General features: G+C 54.9%; 4 protein-coding genes across 4 annotated transcripts in view; 3 read left to right on the top strand and 1 right to left on the bottom strand.

Moving 5' to 3' along the window:
- Window positions 1-623: 623 nt before the first annotated feature.
- On the top strand, window positions 624-3,361 carry MONBRDRAFT_32093 (uncharacterized protein; the record flags this gene model as incomplete). Its single annotated transcript, XM_001745086.1, has 8 exons — window positions 624-675; window positions 790-887; window positions 968-1,039; window positions 1,184-1,483; window positions 1,680-1,729; window positions 1,852-2,068; window positions 2,199-2,760; window positions 2,858-3,361. The coding sequence occupies 8 exons, from the start codon at window positions 624-626 to the stop codon at window positions 2,947-2,949; spliced, it is 1,443 nt and encodes a 480-aa protein (XP_001745138.1). The 3' UTR covers window positions 2,950-3,361.
- Window positions 3,362-4,511: 1,150 nt separating this feature from the next.
- On the top strand, window positions 4,512-19,039 carry MONBRDRAFT_32092 (uncharacterized protein; the record flags this gene model as incomplete). The annotated part of the gene is made up of 65 exons (XM_001745085.1): window positions 4,512-4,566; window positions 4,665-4,730; window positions 4,863-4,902; window positions 4,984-5,197; window positions 5,330-5,395; window positions 5,530-5,641; window positions 5,713-5,771; window positions 5,852-5,910; window positions 6,017-6,140; window positions 6,246-6,366; window positions 6,445-6,515; window positions 6,605-6,670; window positions 6,768-6,821; window positions 6,925-7,039; window positions 7,117-7,187; window positions 7,272-7,396; window positions 7,473-7,556; window positions 7,663-7,727; window positions 7,828-7,871; window positions 7,958-8,015; window positions 8,223-8,333; window positions 8,412-8,458; window positions 8,558-8,600; window positions 8,666-8,724; window positions 8,821-8,931; window positions 9,057-9,110; window positions 9,243-9,353; window positions 9,474-9,548; window positions 9,690-10,007; window positions 10,112-10,175; window positions 10,283-10,343; window positions 10,480-10,533; window positions 10,623-10,689; window positions 10,782-10,815; window positions 10,905-10,939; window positions 11,036-11,089; window positions 11,167-11,220; window positions 11,303-11,335; window positions 11,475-11,507; window positions 11,649-11,681; window positions 11,762-11,803; window positions 11,880-11,947; window positions 12,050-12,225; window positions 12,327-12,434; window positions 12,551-12,613; window positions 12,839-12,952; window positions 13,079-13,156; window positions 13,246-13,346; window positions 13,440-13,555; window positions 13,645-13,720; window positions 13,786-13,884; window positions 13,998-14,103; window positions 14,224-14,395; window positions 14,732-14,909; window positions 15,060-15,123; window positions 15,198-15,284; window positions 15,389-15,534; window positions 15,669-15,815; window positions 15,940-16,299; window positions 16,398-16,659; window positions 16,745-17,290; window positions 17,411-17,475; window positions 17,628-17,738; window positions 17,879-18,358; window positions 18,452-19,039. The coding sequence occupies 65 exons, from the start codon at window positions 4,512-4,514 to the stop codon at window positions 18,605-18,607; spliced, it is 7,041 nt and encodes a 2,346-aa protein (XP_001745137.1). The 3' UTR covers window positions 18,608-19,039.
- A 778-nt stretch (window positions 19,040-19,817) lies between these two features.
- MONBRDRAFT_36762 (uncharacterized protein) lies at window positions 19,818-20,832 on the bottom strand (the record flags this gene model as incomplete). Its single annotated transcript, XM_001744914.1, has 3 exons — window positions 20,820-20,832; window positions 20,616-20,708; window positions 19,818-20,486 (listed from the first exon to the last, which is right to left on the bottom strand). Coding segments are annotated over exons 2-3 (732 nt in total), but the record flags the coding sequence as incomplete, so codon positions are not given.
- Window positions 20,833-21,331: 499 nt separating this feature from the next.
- Window positions 21,332-21,583, top strand: part of MONBRDRAFT_7561 (uncharacterized protein) — a gene marked incomplete at both ends in the record, with an annotated part of 3,879 nt that continues 3,627 nt past the window's right edge. The window contains one exon of the mRNA XM_001745084.1: window positions 21,332-21,339. Within this exon, the coding sequence (XP_001745136.1) occupies window positions 21,332-21,339 (8 nt within the window). The remainder of the gene's footprint in view (window positions 21,340-21,583) is intronic.

Raw genomic sequence — 21,583 nt, 5'->3', positions numbered from 1 at the left:
GACTTGTCGCTTCAATTGGCGTGCAGTGACTGGCGTGTGGACCTCTGCAGGCCAAGTGTGGGCAGTCTTGCACGGCAGGGGTGAATCAAAGTGCCCTGTCGCATTACTCGGCTCGGCGTGGCGCACAGGAAGAAAAATCATTCCGGAGTTTGCGCGGCACGCGGCTGGCTTTGTCGATCTCTGAAGGACGCCTTGACCTCGAGACCTCTTGGAAAGTCCTCCTTCTCCCTGGACTTGCAACTAACTCCGCGTCAACTTGGGTCGACGCCGCCGATAGCAGACCAGACTGGGCTTTTGGACTTGGCCATGGCCGCCAAGCGGTGCCGTCGCTTATCATTTTAATTTCCCGATTTTTTTATTTTTTTTTTGCTTTTCTTTGGGGGTACCGGGCCGTTGACGATCTGACGCGGTGGTCCAGGTTGCTGAGGCTACTGAGCAAGTTGTGCCCTCGAGGCGGCTCGAGCCGGCCCTGAAGGTGCCACATTGCACTCGCTCATTCGTTTGGGCCCACACGCTGGCATCTCAATCAGCCCGAGCCTGATTGAGCGTGCTTGGCATCATCACCTTGGCCCCGCCCCTTTCTGGCACCAAACGCTCAATCCATCCCACCACCCACCGGCAACATGATCTGGGCCGTCTACGTGGCCCCGCTCATTCTTGCCGTCATTCCCACAGGTCCGATACAACCTCACGCCCCTTCAAAGCGCGACCGCCCAGATTCGTTTCGGTCTTTGGAAACGTGCAAGAATGCTCGCCGCATCTCACCCTCACCCTCCACCGCCTCGGCAGTTTTGTTCCTTTGCGTTCGAAAGCGCCGCAGCTATGAACCACGCGGTGGTAGCAAGGCATCCCACAACGTCCACCTCAGCCGTTATGAAGTGACTTTGGTGTGTGGTGCTAACCCACGCCTTCTCTACCGCCGCTTCAAATCACGTCTCACCACCCGTGTCGCCCATCTTTCGCTTAGCACGATGTCTCGGTGTCTCCGTCTGATGTCGAGCGCAGCATGTTGCATGACACCAACGTCGACATGATTCAGGTGTGCACAACAGGACCGCCCCATGCCGGCCTTTGAGTCGCGCAATGCAACGTGTTCACACCGTGCCCATGTCCATGCCCATGCATGTCACCTTTCCCGCCGCCTCACCATTCCTTGTTCAATTCTCAACCCGAAACCCTGCAGCAATACGAGGACTCGCGACGTTCTTCCATCATCTCCCCCCTGGCCTCCTTCCGCTTTCCACATAGCCCGCAACCCGATGAAGATCGTGATGGACGCGAAGTGTCCATCAACATGGCAGAGGAATCTCAGGGCGAGGTCTCCATCCGCGTGTTAGATGGGCGCAGCACCGACGCGTTTGAGCGCCGCACATCAGCTCAAAACGACAAGGCCCCTGATAATGACGACGAGCGCGCGCTGGGTGGTACAGAGAGCTACCGCGAAGCCTCCGACATGGCCAGCAAGCCCCTTCCTCCTCACGACGTGAGTTTCAAGTTTTTTTTGTTTGTTTTTTTTGTTTTTGGGTTTTTGGTTGTTTGTTTGTTTGTTCGGTTTGTTTTTTGTTGCCCTGGTGCCTTGGGACAGGAGAGATGCACCTCTCGCCAAGCCACCCAAACGTTCGTGAGCGCTAATACCTCTCTTCTTTCTTTCTTTCTTTCTTTTTTATTTCTTTCTTTAGCACTCCGAGGTGGATGAAGAAGGCTTTACCATCATTCCCCAACACTCGCAGTGAGTTGCCCGCCGTCTTTTCTCGCTTCTAGGGGTGTTCTCTGCTAAGTCTTCAAAAAAAAATTTTCTACCTGCTTGTTTGCACTCTTTAATCTTATCGTCTGCTCTGCGCTCGCGCACAGGGCGGCCAGCTCGAAGAAAGACGATGATCAGTTTTATAGCTCAGATGACGACTCGGACACAGAGCAGAGGTCCAAGTGGAGCCGCTTGACAATCAAGGATCGCGCCTCAAGCACAGACACAGCCTCAGAGGCCGACATCTCCCGCCAAATGCGAAGCATGTCAGCCTCCATGCACACCCCCGTTGACACCAATCGTCGATCTCGCGCCAGCACCGTGGTAAGGAACCGCTGCCTTTTTGAGACTCGTTGGCGCCAAATTCCCCGTTGTCTCCCCTGGGTTTTCCGTGCGAGTGCAGCTACGCTCATCCGACCCTTGCTTGGACTGGATCATCCGTGCCCCGCTGCAGATGGACCGGCCACCGTCGTCTGCCAATGAAAGCTTCGCTGCGTTTGGCCAATCACCAACAGAAAGCGAGGACGTGGCCACTCCGGCCCGTGGGCAGTCAGCCGTGATTGATTTCTTCTCAACGCCAATCGCCAGCTCGGCTGATCCGGACAGGAAGAGGGCTTTTGAGCCCATGCTGTCTCCCATTGTGGCTTCTGCAAATACAGTGGATGACCCCGAGGCCAGCGCGCTGTTTGATGACGACGACTTTGGTGCTGGCGCAGGGCAGGAGTTTGCAGAACCAGACGACCTGAATGATTCCACGCCTGCGTTGCTCCTCTCGCCAGCCGCTGCCGCTGCAGTGGCTCGCCGCAACCCCGGTGCCAATGACGGCAGCTTCCTGCTGGCTGACGCGCAAGTCTTGCCTGTACCCTCCCCGCCGCCCTCGGGGGCTGTTGCGGCCGTCAAGGCCGCTCTTCGTGATCTCAACATCAAGCTCTGGCTCTTGCCCCACTCGCACGAGAACGGCACTTCTGGTGTCACCATGGAGCTGGTGGACGAGGTTGCCAGTGCCACGGGCCTTGGTTGGTGCCCGAGACACCGCGTTGCTTGCCTTTTATCACCATGGATGGAGTTTCGGTTCATGCTTACTCCAACCTTGTTGTCTCCCCCTTGGTGCAGATGTCGAGGTGGCTGGCGAAACCATCGAATACCTGCGGGTGGTGACCTACAACAAAAAGCTGTCGGCCTTGCAAGCTGATGCCTCGGCATAGTCACGTGCATGGCCGCTGGCCTCTTTTTGTCGTACCTCATGAGGCTGCGGATGTCGCTATGGCCTACCTCTGTTCTGAACGTTGTTTTGGGGGGCATGTTGATGTTGTGCGAGCGCAAGGCCTCAAACAGACGGTCCCCAAGTTGCTTTGCAAGCATGGACACAGTCTCAAGCCTTTTATGCCACCTGATAGAGCACCCGCCACCCTGCTTGCTGTTCACACTATGTTATTCCTACTTTCTTTCTTTTTTTTTTTTTTTTCATTTCGTGTGCCCGTCGTCTCTCGCTCTTCTGTTTGCTGGGGACTGTGTTCTTCGCTTCTGATGTTGTTTCAGTGTCCATCCATACACGCCGTAACGGGCATGCAAGTGTGACGATGATCTCCTTGAAGTCCAATCGATCCCTATCTTAGGATACCATTACTTGCTCTGTGCCTCTGCCAATCAAGTAATAAAAAGCATTCTTTTCGACTCTCCTTCTCCCTTTTTCTCTTTCTTGTGTTTTCCGGTTTTGGCAGGGTCTGGGCTGCGGAGCTGAATGACATCCAAGGACTCTTCACCAGAGAGAGTCATGTCTCGATTTTTGAGCTCCAGAGCAAAAGTTTGGTGCGTTTGGCGCACGTACCAAACAGGCCGTCAGCAGCCTCTTTCGTGCAGAGATACGGGCGACCAGATCAAAATTGAACCGCCCTCTTCGCCCGCAGCCCTTGCGTTACCTCTTTGGGATCAATAACATCCCAGCGGCGATGGTCCGGCGCAAGAAAATAATATGGAAAAATTCAGTAAAAATTCACAACTTGATTCTCTGAATGTGACAATCGTACAAGAACAAGTCTCTGTTCCAATATGACCTTCTGATGTATTCTCTTATTAGACCTTTGCAAACCCCTTGTTGAAAACCCGTGTGTCACATGGATCTCTACATGAGATTTCCTCTGCCACCTACTCTCTGTTTCTCTCTTTCCTCTCTCTCTCTCTCTCTCTCATTTTTTTTTTTTTGCTTAAGGTCAGTGCGCGCTTGCGCATGTGAACAAGCCTCTCGTTCGCGTGCTCCGGTGTCTTGATCAGTGGCAGCGCCGTTCGCAGCGTCACCCATCCCAGCCTCCTTGCAAAGAGCTTAAAGAGACAGGGGGCCTGCATTCTCCGACTGGTGGTGTTTTTCGCTGCACCCCCTCGCTCGCACAGCCGTTGGCGGCGTTGGCTTTCGTGCTTGAACCGAGCACATGATGCGCTGAAGGGTCGTACACGCAGCTTGCCTGCATCAACCATCTGTCTCGTTGCCCCAGCAATGCCTATCGCCCCTTACCGTTGCGCCCGTCGTTGGTCACTTCTGATGCTTCCTCGCTCATCGTCTCAGAGGGCCCACCCCGGTGGCGTTTGTTTCTTGTCTGTCTGGCCTGGTTGTCTGCTCGTCGAGACGCACATGGCGCAGATGGTGTATCGATCTGCTGATCAACTCATGTTGGCTACATGCGCACTCCTCTGCTCCATTCTTTGTCGCATTGGTAGACGAGGCTGACCGTTGCCACAACTCCTGGGCTCATAACGCCTTGGCATTAGCGCCATGTCGCGCAGTACCTCCTTCTATGAGCCTCGGCGTGCCTCCACCTCCAATGATGGTTTGTCGCGCGGACCACGCTCTTCGATTCTTCAACTTGCTTCTTGCATGAAGGCAAGCACACGCTCACCAACATTCATGGCTCGCTTACATGTGTAGCTACACAACGCCGCCGCTCCGATCCCGTTCTGCACCAGGACACGTCCCTCTCCACGTCCCGCACAGGTGAGAAGGCAGGGCTTGTGGAGCCTGACCAAGCATGCTCGCCAGATTTCCTCTCCTGCTCAAAGATGGCCCCGTGCATGGCCTCATGCATCTCACTGTGTACCACGGCCCTCGCCGATGCCTATATTGCAGGCGCCAGCTCCAACGATGTGACCTTGACCCGTACTATCCGGTATGTCTCGCAATCACTGAGAGCCTGCCTTGGGGTGTCCTGCTTGCCATTCTCTCGCTGCTCAATGCTTTTGCATGTTAGATCCGACAACAAGGACCCATACGATGAGCTCCGTCCAAGCTACTACGACATTCGGCGTCGTAGCCAGGACGAGCTGTACAAACCGCGCCGATCATCCCGTGGTGGGGATCAGGATCTGGCCAACGAGCGCCGATCTACCGTCGTACCCAACGACCAGCGTCGCAAGTCCTCTCGTGGCAGCATGTTTAGCTACATTGGGGGACCCGAGCAGCGCGTACGTTCAAACGACACAGCCCTGCAGCTTTTTTGTATACACTTTCAAATCCACCAGGCAAAGTTGCCATCACTGGCACTGCCAGCACGGTCTGGCCCTGACCGTGTGTCTGCATTTTTGGTGCTTGTGCAGGGCTCTGTGCGCGTCATCTACGACGATTCGGATCACCCTCATCTCGAGGACTATTTTTCAGGCCAGGTCCGCGGCTTGTTGCAGCCTCGTTTGCGTTATCCTCTGTGTGGGAGATGAGCTCTCGTCCGTTGGCCCGGCCTCGCCCTGAAACTAACTTTTATATTGATTTTTTTTCTTTTTGTTTTTGATGTGTGACTTAGCGCAATCGTGTCACGTACGATCGCCTCCGTGCCTATCGTGTGGATCTGGCACTCTGGCTCAACTCCATCTTCAACACGCAGTTGACCGAAGCCAACTTGCTGCAAGAGCTTGGTGCGACCTCTCGTGCCGTGCCCCATTTGCAGAGCCGATCTATGCTTGACTCACATACCTTTGTTCTGCAGAAACGGGTGTGCTACTGTGCCGACTTGCCATGAAGCTGCAAGCTGACTCTGGCAGCCTCGTATGTTGCGCTTCAACACCCCGCCACTGATGCCTCAATGACTGCAGTATCCTGACAGTATTGGAAACCCTTGTTCATAGACCCGTGGCTTTGCCTCCGGTCATTCACGTCGTGTCTCCAATGACCCGGTCAAAATTCGGTTTGTTTTTCCATTTGGTGTTCAACCATGACACTTGGCAAACAGCATTCTTGCCTGGCCCGCTCCTGCCTCATGTGATCCATTTGCTCTCGTCCCGTCATCACAGCTGCAACATGTCGGCCACTTCTGGCTCTTTCTTCGCGCGCGACAATGTGGCCTGCTTCATCACTTGGTGCCAATCCATTGGCGTGGATGACGCTGTCATTTTTGAGCCTGAAGACCTCGTGCAGGTATCGCTCGGATAAGAGAACCATTTAGATTGGCTCGCAAGCCACCGGCTGCTCCACTGGTCGACTCTTGTGTACTCACAATCAGGGTCGCGCGTGGCATTATAGCACAAAAACGACAAGAATGTGCTCTACTGCCTGATGGAAATTGCTCGCATTCAAACGGCAGTCGAGCCACCGACCCTTATCGCTTTGGAGCGCACCGAGGGCAAGCCCCAGGATGAAGATGGTAGGTCGCCATACCATGCTCCTTGTCCCTGCCACAACGCATCGTGGTAGCTCATGCTCCATCTACACTCGCTTTCAGAGCTAGCACGCCTCTTGCGCGCCGTGGAAGAAGAATGCAAGGCCTCGGGTCACTCCCCGTCCCGTGTGCGCGTACGTGACAAGCCGTCCCCGCACCCTTTGCCCTCGTGCCCCCGCCCTTTGCCTTCTCATGGTGCACGACGCATGCATCCGGTGTTTAGCATGTCGGCAATGGCCGTTTCACGGTTGATGGCTATGGACCAACCACCATGGGCCTCTTGCACGACGTGCGTCTCGCCCCTGGCGTTGTTTTTCAAAGTGCCGACCATGAATGGCGCGTCAATCTCAACCTCACGCTCTTCGTTTTCTTTTTCATATTCTTAGGCCGTTGTGGTGCGCGTTGGCCGCGAGTGGGATAGCCTACCTCACGTACTTGATGTAAGTGCAGCGCCACTCTTTTGCAAATACACCTTTTTGTACCCACTGCCTTTCTCGCCTCGATGACGCTTATTTTCGTCAACAATGTTTTAATTGTACGCAGAATCCTTCCCTTGTGGTCAAGACAGTCTCGGCTCCGGGAGGAAGTTCTCCGGATTTGCGTACGGACCGTCGAGAGCGCTCCGTGCAATCTACAGAGCTGGGCACGATCAATGAAGGTAGTTCTCGCTCAGCAACTTGACGTCTGGCCTGGGCAGGTTTGTTTCGCTGACCTTCATGTCGGGTGCGAAACTAGACGCAACAATCCGAAACCTGCGCCGTCGTATTGCCGAGCTTGAAAAAATGCTGGCTGACCGAACGGCCGAGGTGAGCGCCACGTTTGCTGTGCAATTTCACCAGCCTTGTCTGCGTTTATTGATGCAAGTATCTCGTTTTCTTCCCTCTATGTAGTTGGATGCCGCTCGCGCTAGCGCAACGCGCAACAATCTGGATTATGGCGAGGCTAGCAATTCTGTTGAACGTTTGGAGAAGGAGCTGAACCGTGTGCGTGGGGTCCTTGAAGATACGTCGACCGAGTACGTTCAAATCTGCGTTCAGCGTGCTCTCACTCTTTCAACACAAGCTACATCTGACCTTGACCGTGTTTGGCAGAAACAACGAGCTTCGCGAAGAACTTGACCGTCTCAAAATGATGCTGGCGCGCCTCGAGCGTGAGCAACAAGTGAAGCAGGGCGGGTTCGTTGTGGCGTTCAAAACTTGGCCGCAATTTAGTATCCCGGGTGCTTTATTTAGACCCAACCTCGTTGTTGGCTCACCCTCGCTACAATCACCGCATTTGCAGCATCACACGCGCTGAGCACGAGCGGCTCCTCATGGAGCAGCGCCAGGACTTGGAAGAGGAGCAGCGTAAGTGAATTAGTCTCGCTCAGTTTATTTACACCATAATCACGCCTCATATCTGTCAATGGCGCATCCATCTCGTCTACTATTTGACACGGATGTGCAGGTCGGGCATTGAAAGACGCACGCTCTCAACACGGCGCTGAAATCGTACGTTCTCGTATCCATGTATGGGCTGAGCCAACCGATGATGGGTCGCGCCGACGATTGATGCGATCTGGCTGGTGCTGCAACAGAAACAAATGTCAAACCGTCTCAAAACTCTGGAAATGTCCGAGGCTACCCTTGCTCGCGGTACGGCATGGGGGTGTTTTATTTATTTTTTTTCTGGGGGTTTTTCTGGGGGTTTTCTTTGGTTTTTTTTTTTTTTTTTGGTTTTTTTTTGGTTTTTGCATTGGATCTTGCACTGCAGAAAGAGACTGGGTTCATGTCAAGAAAAAAGCCAGGGGCATGCCTCCACACGTGCTTTCTCACGCTGGTCCACCCCGTCATGCATTGCAGACAAGGACGATGCACAACATGATCTAGAAGCAGCCAACGATGAGCTCCGCACTTGCCAGGCTCGCCTGCAGGCGGCTGAGGCCCTGCTTCAAACTCGCGAGGCTGAGCTGGGTTTGTCAACAACACCTTTTTTTACAAGTGTCTGCTAGGTTCAACAAGTCTCGCGCTCATGCTCCGACCAACTCATAGAGGACGAACGACAAGCCGTCGCGGACCTGCGAGAACATGCCAAAGACGTACGCCTGTGATTCACAGCCATATCACCACGATTGGCACGAGGAATCGCTTGTATCGAACTTGCCTCATCTGCTTTGACCACTGTCATGATGCCATAGGCCGAGGAGCTAGAGTTGTTGCGCCGTCGTCTCCGCAATGCAGGTGCGTGCCTTTGCCCCCACGCCTGTCTCTGAGCCCACCGCAGCTTATGGACTTGATATGTGTAGAGCAACGACTGGGCGATCAAGACAAGGAAATCAGCCGACTTGAGCCCTTTGAAGAGCGAGTCAGTGTTGCATTCCCCGTGTCATTTGCCCGAGTTGCACATTGTCAGCCAAGTGCCTTCTAGTCTTACCTTTGACACGCGTGCGCGCTGCAACAGAGCCAAGAGTTGGAGGCTGAGCACAAGAAGATGCAAGCAACCATGGATGGTCTCATCCGCGACAAGTCAAAGTTGCGCAGCGAGCTGGATGAGCTGCGCGCCAAGCTGGCCGTGCGTTTCCCAACAGTGCCAGCATGGCCTGGGCTTTGCTGCTCTCGACGCTGTTTTTTTTTTTTTTTTATTTTTTTTTTTTTTTCCTCTCTCTCATCTCATCTTCTCTTCATGACTCTGGACAGGCCTTGGAAAGCGAAAATGCCAAGAATGCATCCGAGACGCAAAAGGCCAACGAGGTTTGCAACGTTCTTTTTTTTTTTTTCCTTTCCTATTCTATTCTTTTCTTTTCGTCCCTTTATTGGTGTCTCATCCTTGCTGCCTTGACTCATGTTGCTTAAAACCATAATCTGGTTCAACGCAATGCCCAGCTCGAAGCTCAGCTGGCAGAGCTTACCAAACAGTTGCAGAGCGCGGAGGCGGATTGCGAAGCCTCAGCAGCTGCCGAGCGCGAAGCCAACGAGAAGCTGGCCCGCCTCCAGGTCAGTCTAGGTTTTTTGCAACGTGAATGCTGCGATGCGGCCCAAATAGAAGCGAAAGCAATAGAAAACAAAACTCGGCGATGTTTACGTGCGTATATTGACGATATGCATTCATCATAGGCTGAGCAAGAGGCTTCAGCAGATCGTGAGAAATCGGCAAACTCCGACCTCGCCAAGCAGTTGGCCGAGTTGCAGGTTGGTCTGGTGTTTTTTTCTGCGTCATGCTTCGTCCTCTTGCGAGAGACAGGTTCTTTTGGTTCCTTTGGATTCGATTTTATTTTTATTTTTATTTTTGTGTGTGTGTGGTCATTTTTGTTTTTTTCCCATGCCTCTTAGGCGCTGCTTGCGACCCGCGACAACGAGCTGGCTGAAGAGCGCAAGCAGCGAGATGGTTTGGAGCAAGAGTTGGCCGCACTCAAGAAAGACATGGACTCAAAGTTGGCTGAAGACTCGGAAGAATCGGCGCGTCTGCGCAAGGAGCGGGATGAAGAGCGTGCCAAGGCTGAGGAACTGCAATCTGAACTTGACCAATTGCGTCAGCAAAACGAGGACAACAAGCAAAAGTGCAAGGAAGAAAAGGATGCGTTGCGCCAAGAACGCGACAAGGCTTTGCAGGAGCGAGATGATCTGGCCGAGCGTCTTTCCGCGCTTGAGGTTTGTGGTTTTTGTGCTCCTGATTGACGCTTCAATGGTTTCCAAACCTTAACCTGCCCCTGTCTCTCGACCATCTCTCTTCATCGATGCCGGGGCTGCTGCAGACGGAGTGCGCCCAACTCAAGGAGCAGTTGGCTGACAAGGACGCCGAAATTGAGCGCTTAAAGGGTGCGCTCCAAACTCTGGCAACTGCGTTTGAGGGTTACGCTTGCGCCCTCGCACCCTTGTCAATGCCACTCTGATTTGGCTGCTCTTGCCTGGTGTTGTTTTTCTAGCACGCATTTCTGAGCTGGAGGATATTCTGTCTCAGCGGGAGGGCGAGCTGACGGCCGCCACGTACGTTTCGTGGCAGTGCCACAACACGATCTGCCCAGGCCCTCTCAACTGCATCTCCGTCGTTGAAGCAGCAGCTTGTTGAGGAAATTGCATTCACGGTCTTGGTTTTTTTTTTTTTTTTTTTCCTCTTCACTAGGGCTCTGAACGAGGAGCTGCAATTCCGCCTGGATGAGCTCACTGGCAATTTGGCGTACGTGTGCCGTGCTGTGCACTTTACCCCTCTTTTCCATGTCTACAAGTCTCATATCACTTGGGACTCGATCATTCATTGTTACACAGTGATAAGGAGCGTGAGGCTGAGGACCTTGCTCGTCAGCGCGCCGAGGCTGAAGCAGCTCGCCAGCAGGTGCGTATGTGCTCCGATTGTCGTTCAATTTGTGCCTCTCACCCCCGATCCACGCCCTTTTCTGATCATACCTGCCCCCCTTGTTTGTTCAGGCCGAGGAAGAGGCTCGCAAACGCGCCGAAGAAGGTATGTGCGCAGAGATTATGCTTGTAGTAGTGTTTCATACGTATCTGTTGATCCATCGTTGTGTTATTTTTCTCCTTGGTCTCATACAGCGGCTGCTCAGCAAGAGCAGGCCAAGTTGGCAGCGGTATGTGCATGCGCGCATGTGCTATGATGGGCCAATGTAATTGTTTGGAAATTCGGTTCTCACTTGCACACGCTCGCGCCCCCTTGATCCATCTAGGATCGAGCTCGGGAATTGGCGGAGAAGGAGGCCGCTCGATTGGCGGCAGAAGAGGTGGGTGTACCCTGGCGCGCTTCTGTCAGCAAAGACCGCACGGTAGTAACTCGTCTATTTCTGTTGCCCGGTTGCAGGAAGCAGCGCGTTTGGCCGCCGAAGCCGCGGCAGCGCGCTTAGCTGCCGAGGAGGTGCGTCCCACGCCATTGCGACTGTTACAGGCAGGATAAACTCGTCGCTTCATCACTGATCGCGTTCGTCTGCTCTGCGTAGGAGGAACGCAAGCGCCGTGAAGCAGCAGAAGAGGTGAGGTGTCCTAGCGCAGTTCCTGGCCCTTGTTTCAGCGCCTGTAGCCTAGCGCAGCAAATCAGTCAAGCCCCTTGCTACCGTTTTTCTTGCCGGCGAATTGCTCATTATTTTGACGGGGTAACGGTACGGGGTGCAGGAAGAGCGCTTGCGTCGTGAGGCCGAAGAAGAAGTGAGTGCTCAAAAGGATGAAATCTTGCTCCCACCCACTTTTTTTTTTTTTTTTTTTTTTTTTTTTTTTTTTTTTTTTTTTTTTTTTTTTTTTGCTATCGCGCATTGCTCAAATATCACATCCTGGGGTGGGATGCTGCAGGCGGAGCGCAAGCGTCTCGAGGCCGAAGAGGAGGTATGTGGCGCGTCCAAGCCGTGGCGTCGCGGGTGTCCGACGCAGTCTGACATGCGCTGGCCACGTGGTTTGTGCCATAGGAGGCTCGCCTGCAAGCTGAGGCTGAAGAGCGTTCGCACCAGGCATGCTTGCGCTGCTTTGGAACTTGTGACGATTTGGGTCATGTTGAATGACTTTGCTGTACACTTTGTTTTACAGGCGGCTTTGGAAGCCCTGCGTACGGACGAAGTGAAGATGAACATGCATCGCCAGATGACGCATTACCGGTGCGAGAATCGGCATGCGACCTGATGTTTCATGCGGTGTGCCCACTTGGCCTCGAGTTGTGGCTGTAACCTACCTCACATGAGTGGATTGACGATACATAGCGAGGATATCTGCGACTGGGTCAATGAGATGCTAGGCACGAACCTGCAACAAAACACGTTTCTATTGAAGATGCAGAACGGCGTCCTGTTGGCCGAATTGGCCAACGCCATTGATGGTGACGAGGCGCAACTACGCGCAGAAGAGGCAGCCCAAGCTGCCGAGACTGCTGCAACATGTATGTATGCATGCAGCATCCACCATGCGCGTTATAGAGCAAGGCGCTCAGGCCGTGATGATCTTGTATCGTGCTCACGGTGCCGGACATGCGTCGAACAGCCAAAGATACAGGTGCCAAGGGGAACACGGCCAGGGGTTCCTCCATCAAGCCCCCAACGAGCAGGGCTTCATCTGGTAGCCTGCGGGCACCGCCTGCGGCACGCCGACGTACGTTTACTGGCGCAAAGCGGTGATGCAGGGCAGGAATCCAATTGTCAGCTGGCTGCGCCTGACGTTGGTGAGCTTAACCTTCTTGATGCACCCCACTTGTTTTGTGCCAATAGCCTCGGGCCCACCCAAGAGCAAGTCACGCTCGACCATCACAGCCCCCAACGGTGCTGCTGCCGGTATGATATTGCTCGACGCTTCAATTCAGATTGTCCTTGTTCTGTTTGCTTTTGGTTCTGGTTCTGTTTCTGTTTCTGTTTCTGTTTTTTTTTTTTTTTCCTCCTTTGTGTGTGTGTGTGTGTGTGTGTGTTTTGGTGGGCCGTGGTGTAGTTGCTATCCGGCTTTTGGTACCAAGTTTGCGTGCTCACGCACTGCTTTCTCGGTGTGCTCTTTGCGGGCCACAGTGCCTCGACCTGAGGCGCCAGCTCTGCAGGGCATTCGCACGCGTCTGCCATCGGCGCACGATCCCGTCCGTATCAACCGTCGTCGCCTCGAGCTGTTCAAGTTTGACACTCCTGGTAATGTCATTGCCTTACTCGCTTGCTGCTTCCTCGAGTCGGATGTTCGATTTTCAGTCTTGCTGGGTTGCTCAGTACCGCTTTCTCTGATTTGATCTTCCTTTGGTCGTCCTTTTTCCATCTCAGCCAACGAAGAGGGTTTGGCCGAGTTTATTCGCACGCGCCCCTTGCAGTACTGCCGTTACGAGCCGATCGCGCGTTCGGGTAAGCCAGCTGTGCGGTTCCGGGATCGAGGGTGCATCCAATCCATTGACGCGTGCGCTTTCGCGACTCATTCTCTCGCCAATGGCCAGGCACGGACAAAGCCCACAGTAACATCAACAACTTTATTGAGTGGGCCCGTTCCTTGGGATTGGAGAACCCAGACGTGTTTGAGTTGGAAGATCTGACCGAGGTACAGTCATGAATGGACTCGGCTGCTCCTGCGCAATGGATGACGCTTTGCTCATGCTTTCCGTCTGATCACACCTCGGGTGGGTGGGTGTAGCTGCGTGATGAGCGCCGATTCATTTGGAGCCTGTACGACGTTGCGCGACGCACACGAGGCATTCGCGTGCCTCGCCTTGTGTGGATCGAACGGATCCGCTTTCTCAAGCGCCAGCGGTTTGTACCATGGCGACACCCGCTGCAAGGATTTGATGGATAGGCAGCTGTGTTTTATCTAATCCACCACTTGGGGTTTGGGCCTGTAGACCAATCAAGGGGGATAAGCTGGATGCCGCGGTCTACAAGGTGGTCAATGCTTGCATCAATCAGCCGCCATACAAGGTGCGTTGTGAATGGAGTCTGCAGCAGCGATGTGCAAGCATGTCAACTTTCTTTTTCCAACTCAGGCGAGCTGTGCGGTACGCCAGGTGCATCGTGTGGCAGAGGGCAAGTATGTATTTGGTGACGAAGCAAGCAAGCCCGTGCTTTTGCGCATCACGGAGAAGGTACGAGCTGTCTTTTGAGATGGATTTGGGAGCTGGGCGTGACCGCTAGAACATGGAAACAGTATCGGAGTCATGTCAGCCGTGCTGCCCGCTCATCATCGGCCCATTGATAGAACGTGATGGTTCGAGTTGGTGGCGGCTGGGAAACGTTGAAGCGTTTCCTCGAGACGCGATTCGAAACTGATCCAAAGTTGAAGACGGACAAGGCCCGCACCGAAGGTAAGGTCGTGACTTTAGTCTTGCTTGCTTGTGGATGTGGGTTTTAGCTGGCTAAGAACGAGGGCAGGCGTGGATGGCGCCTTGACTGATTTGATTTCTTCATGATTGGTCCTGCCGCAGAGCTGTGGGCGGAGCATTTAGCGGCGGCCGAGAAGGGAGAGCCCATCGAGTACCAGGCGAGTGATCTTTCGAGCATCAACCTTTTCACGACTCGTCCCGATTACCGCAGCTTCCAGCCCGACTTTACTCCGGGCAATGAGGCAGAGGACACAAGCGCAGGCGAGCCAACGGCGTGAGAGGGTTTTATTCTGCCAAGAACCACGTGCTATTTTTTTTGTGTTCCTCAGGTCTTGTTGGCTTTCGCAGCCTTTTTCGCTTCTGCCTGTCTCTGTCTGTCTCTGTCTGTCTCTGTCTTCCTCCCTCTTTCCTTCCAGTGTGACTTGTAGCCTGTCACCGTAGCACGTTCCTGCCGGTCCCGCGCCCTGTTGGCCCGTGTGTGCATGCATAGCAAGGGCAAATCAGAAACTGCCTGACATGTCAGTTTTGAATGACGGCGGACATTGACAGACCTTTAATTCATATCAACTTTTGCCCATAAATCATCGCTTTAATTATTCAAAATTCGCAGTATTCTCTCCTTTCTCTCTCTCTCTCTTTCTCTCTCTCTGTGTGTCTCTGTCTTGCTCGGCATTTGCTGTCAAGCGCCGGCTCGCCAGCACGCTGCCCTTCAGCGAGTTCTTGGAAGAGAAGCGAAGCTGGCGGGCAAACGGACTTTGAAATCTGCGGACTCTATTCGTGAAAGCGCGGTACGCCATTTGCGATTTGATCTTGATCTCCCCCCCTGGGGGGTGGAGGGGGAAGGCGGCATGGACGGCGATTTGCAGGACGCTGCCCGTGCATGTCTTTCTTGCCGGACGCAGAATCCTTGGGCCGGCTCCTGACCGTTACACGATCAGCTCCTCCTCCCGGCGCTGCCACCAAACGCCTTTCCCACCGTTGGTGGCATGCATGCACCCGGCGGTTTGTGCGCCGCCGCCAAACTCATGGATCGATCCACATGTGCACCATGTCATTTCCGGCTGCCCGGACCACAGCCACCGCCAACCGCGACATGCCCACGGTCGTCACCCCGGCCCACTACCCGGGCCTGGCCACATGGACCGTTGCGACCGGCGTGGCCCGTGCGTAACATCTTGCTGCTCCGGCCTTTGCTGCGCTCCTGTACTTTGGCCCAACCGGTTGCTGATCCTGCTTGTCATCGGTGGCCCTTTGATTGCTGCGCCAGGTCCGCACTCGGGTATCAGTAAGCTCAAGATCCCCACGGGACCCTTCGGCAACGACTACATCGACCTGCACCTTGTGGAACCCTTTGGGGCCCAACTGGAAGAGCTGCCCCTGGACACGCTGGTCTTCCGCGAGCCCGGCCAAAGCGTAGGTGTTGTTCGCCCGGCGTATGAGCTGACAGGAAAGGTCAAGTGTGGCCCCCTGATTGGCATGCTCTCACGTTGATCACCTGGCCCGGTACCTCTCTCTTTGCTACCTCAAACTGGACCCTGACGCTGTAGCTGGTGTTCTATCTGCCACTGTACTTTGAGCAACAGCTGCAGCCCAACCTGGCGCAGCGCATTGATACTCGCTTTCGCGTCTGCAAAGACTCGCGCGACCTGGTCAAAAAGTTTCTCGTTGCCCTTTCCCAATGGTCCGACATTGCGGTACGTCAAATGCGGGTGACTGCTGCCTGCCTCAAGCTTCCCTCCCCAGCCTGAGCTACCCGCGCACAGATGATCTCATTGACCGACACCGACACCGACACCGACACCACCCCGCTGTCTGTAGCCCGAGGGCCCAGCTGCCATGTTCTTGTCCCAATGCCTTTCCCACCCCATCCTTTCACGCCTGCGCGAGCCCGATGAGGCTTCTCGAATTATCAGCCCAATCATTGGCTGTGGTACCAACCGCCGCGTCAAGTCGAGCCTGGCTGATTCACCACAGTTTGCCGTAAAAATGAACCGCATCAACCTGGCGCTCAACAAGGTGGGCCTACATGCCGAGTATCGCCCTGGCAACGAAAAAGACAAGGGTCTGCGCGTTCGCCGCGTTCCGCCTGTAGCCCCGGGCACCAGCATGTCCCCAAGTGCACCTCTCGGTCACGTACCAGCGCATGTAACAGCACCGAATCTGGCCAACTCACCCATGGTAGGTGGGGTTCGCATCACCCATCTCTTCTCGCAGCCCGGCTCGCCAATTTGGGACAGCACCTGTTCTCATCTTTAGTCTCGCCATCCACTCCTTAGCAGCAAAGCATGTCGCCCAACGCCAGCGCGCCCGGAAGCGCACGCCACCGTGGCACATCCAAACCCGTGTCGCTTCGCGCCGTTGATCCCCGCGTTGCTCTTGTCACACCCAGCACTGGTGGTTTACACGCCGCTGCAGATGTCTCGGGCATGGATCGCTCCCGCGCGCCTGCCCACGGCGAACCAGCCCCGCTGCCGCTGAACGAAGATCATGCGCAGCCGGCCGATGGTGAATCAGGCCCAGATGTGGACAGGGACCCAAGTAGGTGCCCCGTACACCCCCTTAGAAGCGCCAGCCTCCAGCCATGTCGATACTGATCATTTGCTTGCTGGGGCATGCTGCGCAGACGATGAACATGGTTCCAGTTTGGAACCACAAGCGCCGACCCAAGTCATGCTGCAACAGGGTGACAGCTTGGATGAGAATGCTGCTAACAGCAGCGTTCCCTCACAGGCACCCCTGCAGTCACAACCTGCACATGGTGCTGTTGGGCCAGCCGCGCATGTGGATGCGCCAGGAGGCACGGGGTCTGATGCGCCTGCTCCATCGACCTCCCTGTCTCATGCTGTGCCGCCACTGGCTCAGCCCAATGCCACGGCCATGGGCATCCCTCTGCCCAGTTCCTCCACCGTGATGGCGACCTCGTACATGAATCCACCGGCTTATGGAGCGACCATGCAGGAACACCCCACGCTCTACACAAACACCCCATTACCACCACGCTCCCGCAACCTGCCACGCCAATCCAGCTCGTCTCGTCGCCGCAGCAGTCAGCCCCAACCACAAGCCCTCGCGTCCCTTGACACCAGTGGTGCACCCGTCATGGCCTCACAATATCTCAACACCAACGCTCCCATGCCCTACCCGCCCGCACCATACGTCATGGGGCCAGGTACGATGACTGAGCGCGCCGACCTCTTGAAACCCTTTTGGACGCGTGTTTCGGACCTTCCTCTCTTGCCTCACGCCGTGCATGTTTGTGCCCGCGAACCCTGGTGCTTGATTATGGCAGGCAATGCTAGCTTGCCGCCCATGCAAATGGCACTGTCCCACGAGATGATGTCGCCCATGGCTATGGTTGGTATTTTACATGCAATTCATGCAGCGTTGCTTTCAAATGGTTGGCAGACACGATGGGTGTGAGGTGTTGTGAGGCCTGCGCTTTGAAAGCCGCACTTCTTAATCTTACCCTCACGCATGCATGCACATGCACGACTGCTGCCACGCAGGTCTTGGGTCGGCGACGGCCCACAAGTGCAGAGGAAGCCATCTTAAGCAACCCCATCAAGCTGCTTGAGAAACTGCTCCAGCTCGTCGACCCTCACAAGGACAAAATTCCGGTGCGAAAGCCGCCGGCCTGTTTTGCTTGCGAGCTGGCCGATCCCGGCGTGCTGCACCAGCATTTCAGCCAGACAGCCCGCCCTTGTGCACTCCAACAAACTTATTCTTAATCACCTGCGTGCCATGTTACCGGACCCAGGTTATCTGCAACCTGGTGGCCTACTCCATGCAAGACCTGCAGCAAGGCGCCAGCTTTGAATCACGGCTTCGCTGCTTGCAGCTGCTTCTACGTCAGACGGACGTTCTCATGACCATGCCCATCTGGCAGATGCTGGGAGACGAAGAATACGTTTCGGCCGTTCTCTCCACGCTGGACTCGCTGCGAAGCGCGCTGATTACGACCGACAATGAACTTTCAGTCGTAGCGTCGCAAATAGTCCATGCAGAGGTTCCAGAGCATGTGGCAGCCGATGACAATACAGATGACAATGGCGAACCGAGTGCCAAGCGCCCACGCCCCCAGGATTTGGAAAAGGAATTGATGCACGCTCAACCACCGCCAATCACCCTGCAGGGTCTGAGCCGGCTTTTGACGGATGTGCTTCCTCGTCGTCTTCCCGCCCCCGCTGAAGTTCCCAACTCCCTCCTTGAGCAACTGCAATCGACAATTACAACGGCGGTAAGTTTTTGCTTCAACGGCACGCAAAGATTGTGTGGTACTACTACTTTTGCAGTGACTCATGCAGACACATGTTGTGCCGAATGGAAATAGGCTGATCCGACCGCCATGGTGGCAAGCCTTTGCTTTGCTATGGGTTCCATGTTTGCGCACATGCACGAGGATTCGGGCGCGGGTTCGGACACGGATGCCATGGTCAACATGGCACCCATTCATCACCCGCCTGCCGACATTGTGCCCGAATCGTAGACAAAAAAATGTTGCTGTGAGTCAATGAGTGTGTGCATGAATATGTCCCCCCTTTGCTGAGTTGAGAAGTTTTTGTTCATGATATTCTGTATGTGGCACAATCACTTGTGTGTTGCTTGTATTAAATGGCATGTCAAGCTTTGAAGGCGGCGCCTTCCTTGTAGCGGTGACTGCTGGCTGTTGTCTGTTCTTGTTGCTCTCTCTCTCTCTCTCTCTCTCTCTCTCTCTCTCTCTCTCTCTCTCTCTCTCTCTCTCGCTCTCTCTCTCTCTCTTTTCTCTTCTCTTCTCTTCTCTTCTCTTCTCTTCTCTTCTCTTCTCTTCTCTTCTCTTCTCTTCTCTTCTCTTCTCTTCTCTTCTCTTCTCTTCTCTTCTCTTCTCTCTGCCTTTCCCCTTTGATGTGTGTCACCGGATGAATTAGATTTAAACATTCAAGGTTCCTCAAACCGTAAAAAAAAAAGAGACAAGGGTGGTGTATGATTCAAAATCAGGAAGAGGGCGAGCCACAGGCCCGAAAGGCAAGAAAGGAGCGGGAGAAGGAAGAAATGTGGGGGCAGTAACATGTTATTAAAATCCCAGCTCAGAGGTGAAAGAGCTGCAGCACGTGACGCTACGCATCAAGTACCATACTTTTTGAGATATGCGATACGGCGCGCAGTTTCAGCCTTTTGTTTTTCAAAGGCTGCCTTTTTGGCTTGTTGCTTACGCTCCTTCTCCTTGGCCAACCGCTTGGCAGCCAATTCCTTGGCCTTGGCTTCACGCTCAGCCTGGCGACGGGCCTCGGCGGCTTTTTGAGCAGCCACCTTGCGTGCCTGGACCTCAGCACGCTGGCGCGCCTGCTCCTCGATTTCGGCAATTTTGCGCAACTTCTCCTTTTCTTCCTCGACGGCCTTTTGTTGCGCCACGCGCATCTGCTCGAGCATTTGCCGCTCTTCCTCCAGCTCCAATTCTAGCTGTCGCTGTCGCTCCTCTTGAAGCTCCTGCTTTCGTCGCTCGCGCATTTCGCGTTCCTCTGCGGCCCGCGCCCGTTTCTCGGCCACCTCAGCCTTTTGTGCGGCCTCGCGCTTGAGCATGAGTTCTTCGCGTCGTTGCCGCTCCTCTTCCGCCTGGTATTGGGATGCAAGACAAGCGAGTGAACATGCAAGTGAGCAAGGGTATCCAGGCCAACGTGGGAAACTGTCAAAAAAAAAACGGCTGCAAGACGAGGTCGGACCTGGGCCTTGTGTTGCTGACGGATGGCAGCTTGGTGGGCCTCGTATTCAGCCTTGGCGGCTTGGCGGCGTTTCTTCTCCTCAATCTCACGCGCTTTACGCTCTCGCTCGGCAGCAATGCGTTCTTGGCGATGCGCCGCGCGTCGTTGGCGTTCAATTTCACGCTGCCGCTGCTCGGCGCTCTTGCGCGTGGCAAGACGCCGCTCCTCGGCAGCGGCACGCGCTGCGAGTTCCTGTTCCCGAAGCTCTGCACGGCGGCGGTTGGCGGCTTCTTGTTCGGCCAAGCGCTCACGGGTGGCATTCTCGAGCACTTCGCGGTCGTGTTTGGCTTCGGCAATGCACTGCTCTTGACGCCGGCGCTGATTCTCCTCAATCTGTTCACGAAGAGATTGGGTGCGTGCCTTTCGTTCAACAATGGCTTCGGACACGGCCTGTAGCTGTGCCTCTTCCTCCTGTCGCTTATGTTCGAGGGCCGCTTTCATCTGCGCATCCTCTTCTCGCAGGCGCTTCTCCTTGATGGCCTCTTCAAAGATGCGGCGGGCCTCATACTCTTGTGCGCGGAGTTCGTCGAGGTCCTTGCGCGCCTCCACGCGCTCACGCTGTTCCTCCAAAAATCTGATCTCACGCTCTGAGGGCGGGGTTTCCTTGACCGAGCTTCGCCGCCTCATGACCTGTGAGTTTGTCGTAGATCAACAGCGGCAGCAAGGTGAGAACTGCGGCAGTTGAGTTGGTTGATGGCCGCGCGGCACATGAATCGACGCCCTGGTTTCATGGGAGGAAGGACATGGACGGAGACTGGCCTTTTCGATCATGGCCGAGCGCGCCTTGGCTTCCTTTTCTCGTTTTTTCTTGACCAACTGCATGACTTGCTGGCGCTTCTTCTCGGCCAGCTCCTGGGATGATGACCAAAAGACCATTATCAGGTTGTATGCGACCAACAGCACATGGCATGACACGATGGGAAACTGCCGCGGCTTGAGGGTTGGACAGGTGACTGCACTCACCCTCTCCCGGCGCATGAGCTCCATGCGTTGATCTTCATTATCTGGGATACGGCTTAGCGTTGACCGTTGAAAGTTTTTCAGTTTGAGCTAGCATGCACCATGTAAGGGTGAGTGGTGGGGCTTGGGCGTGGTGGCCCTGCCTGGCAAGAGGGTGCATGTGGCTCGTGTTTTACCTCATCAGTTGTCATGAGGACGTGGCCGTCGCTGGTGGCGAGCCCGTTGGCCTTGAGGGTTTGCTGATAAGAGCGGCGCCTGGGAGGACACGCATCGACAGAAACCATACCACGTCATCAGAGCGCACGGTCAAAGCATTGACAAGACGCCCGGGTAATTTGCCAGGGTAGCTCAAAAACGGACCGGTGCAGGCGCCGAAGGTGGGGATCCAGCATGGCATTGTAATCAAGTGGCGCCTCCTTTAGCTCGATCCTGTCGCCGGGATTTCAGATTTGTGAAGAGCCAGAATGAGTGTGATGTTTGCGTGTAAACGGGGGGGGGTCGAGGCGGCGGTGGGCATGGGGAGGTATTTGTTTTACTTTGTATTGAAGGAGGTATCAAGGTCATTATCCACGTCTGAAAACATTGAGCTGCGTAGGCTGGGCGAGCGCATGGTGGAGCGCCCGCTGCGCAACGAGCGCTCTCGACTGGCGCTGGAGGCCGCGCGCTCGAGCGGCACCAGAGTTGTCTGAGTTTTCACATGAGCTGGTGAGCAATCGAGGTTGTAACGCAGCAATGCATAGCTTGGCAGAAAGAGCAGCGGTCATTGG

This window comes from Monosiga brevicollis, genomic scaffold (genome assembly GCF_000002865.3).
Source record: "Monosiga brevicollis MX1 MONBRscaffold_7 genomic scaffold, whole genome shotgun sequence".
Taxonomy (NCBI): Eukaryota; class Choanoflagellata; order Craspedida; family Salpingoecidae; genus Monosiga; species Monosiga brevicollis.
Note: the sequence above shows the minus strand (reverse complement) of the source record. Positions and strands in the feature narration are given on the sequence as shown.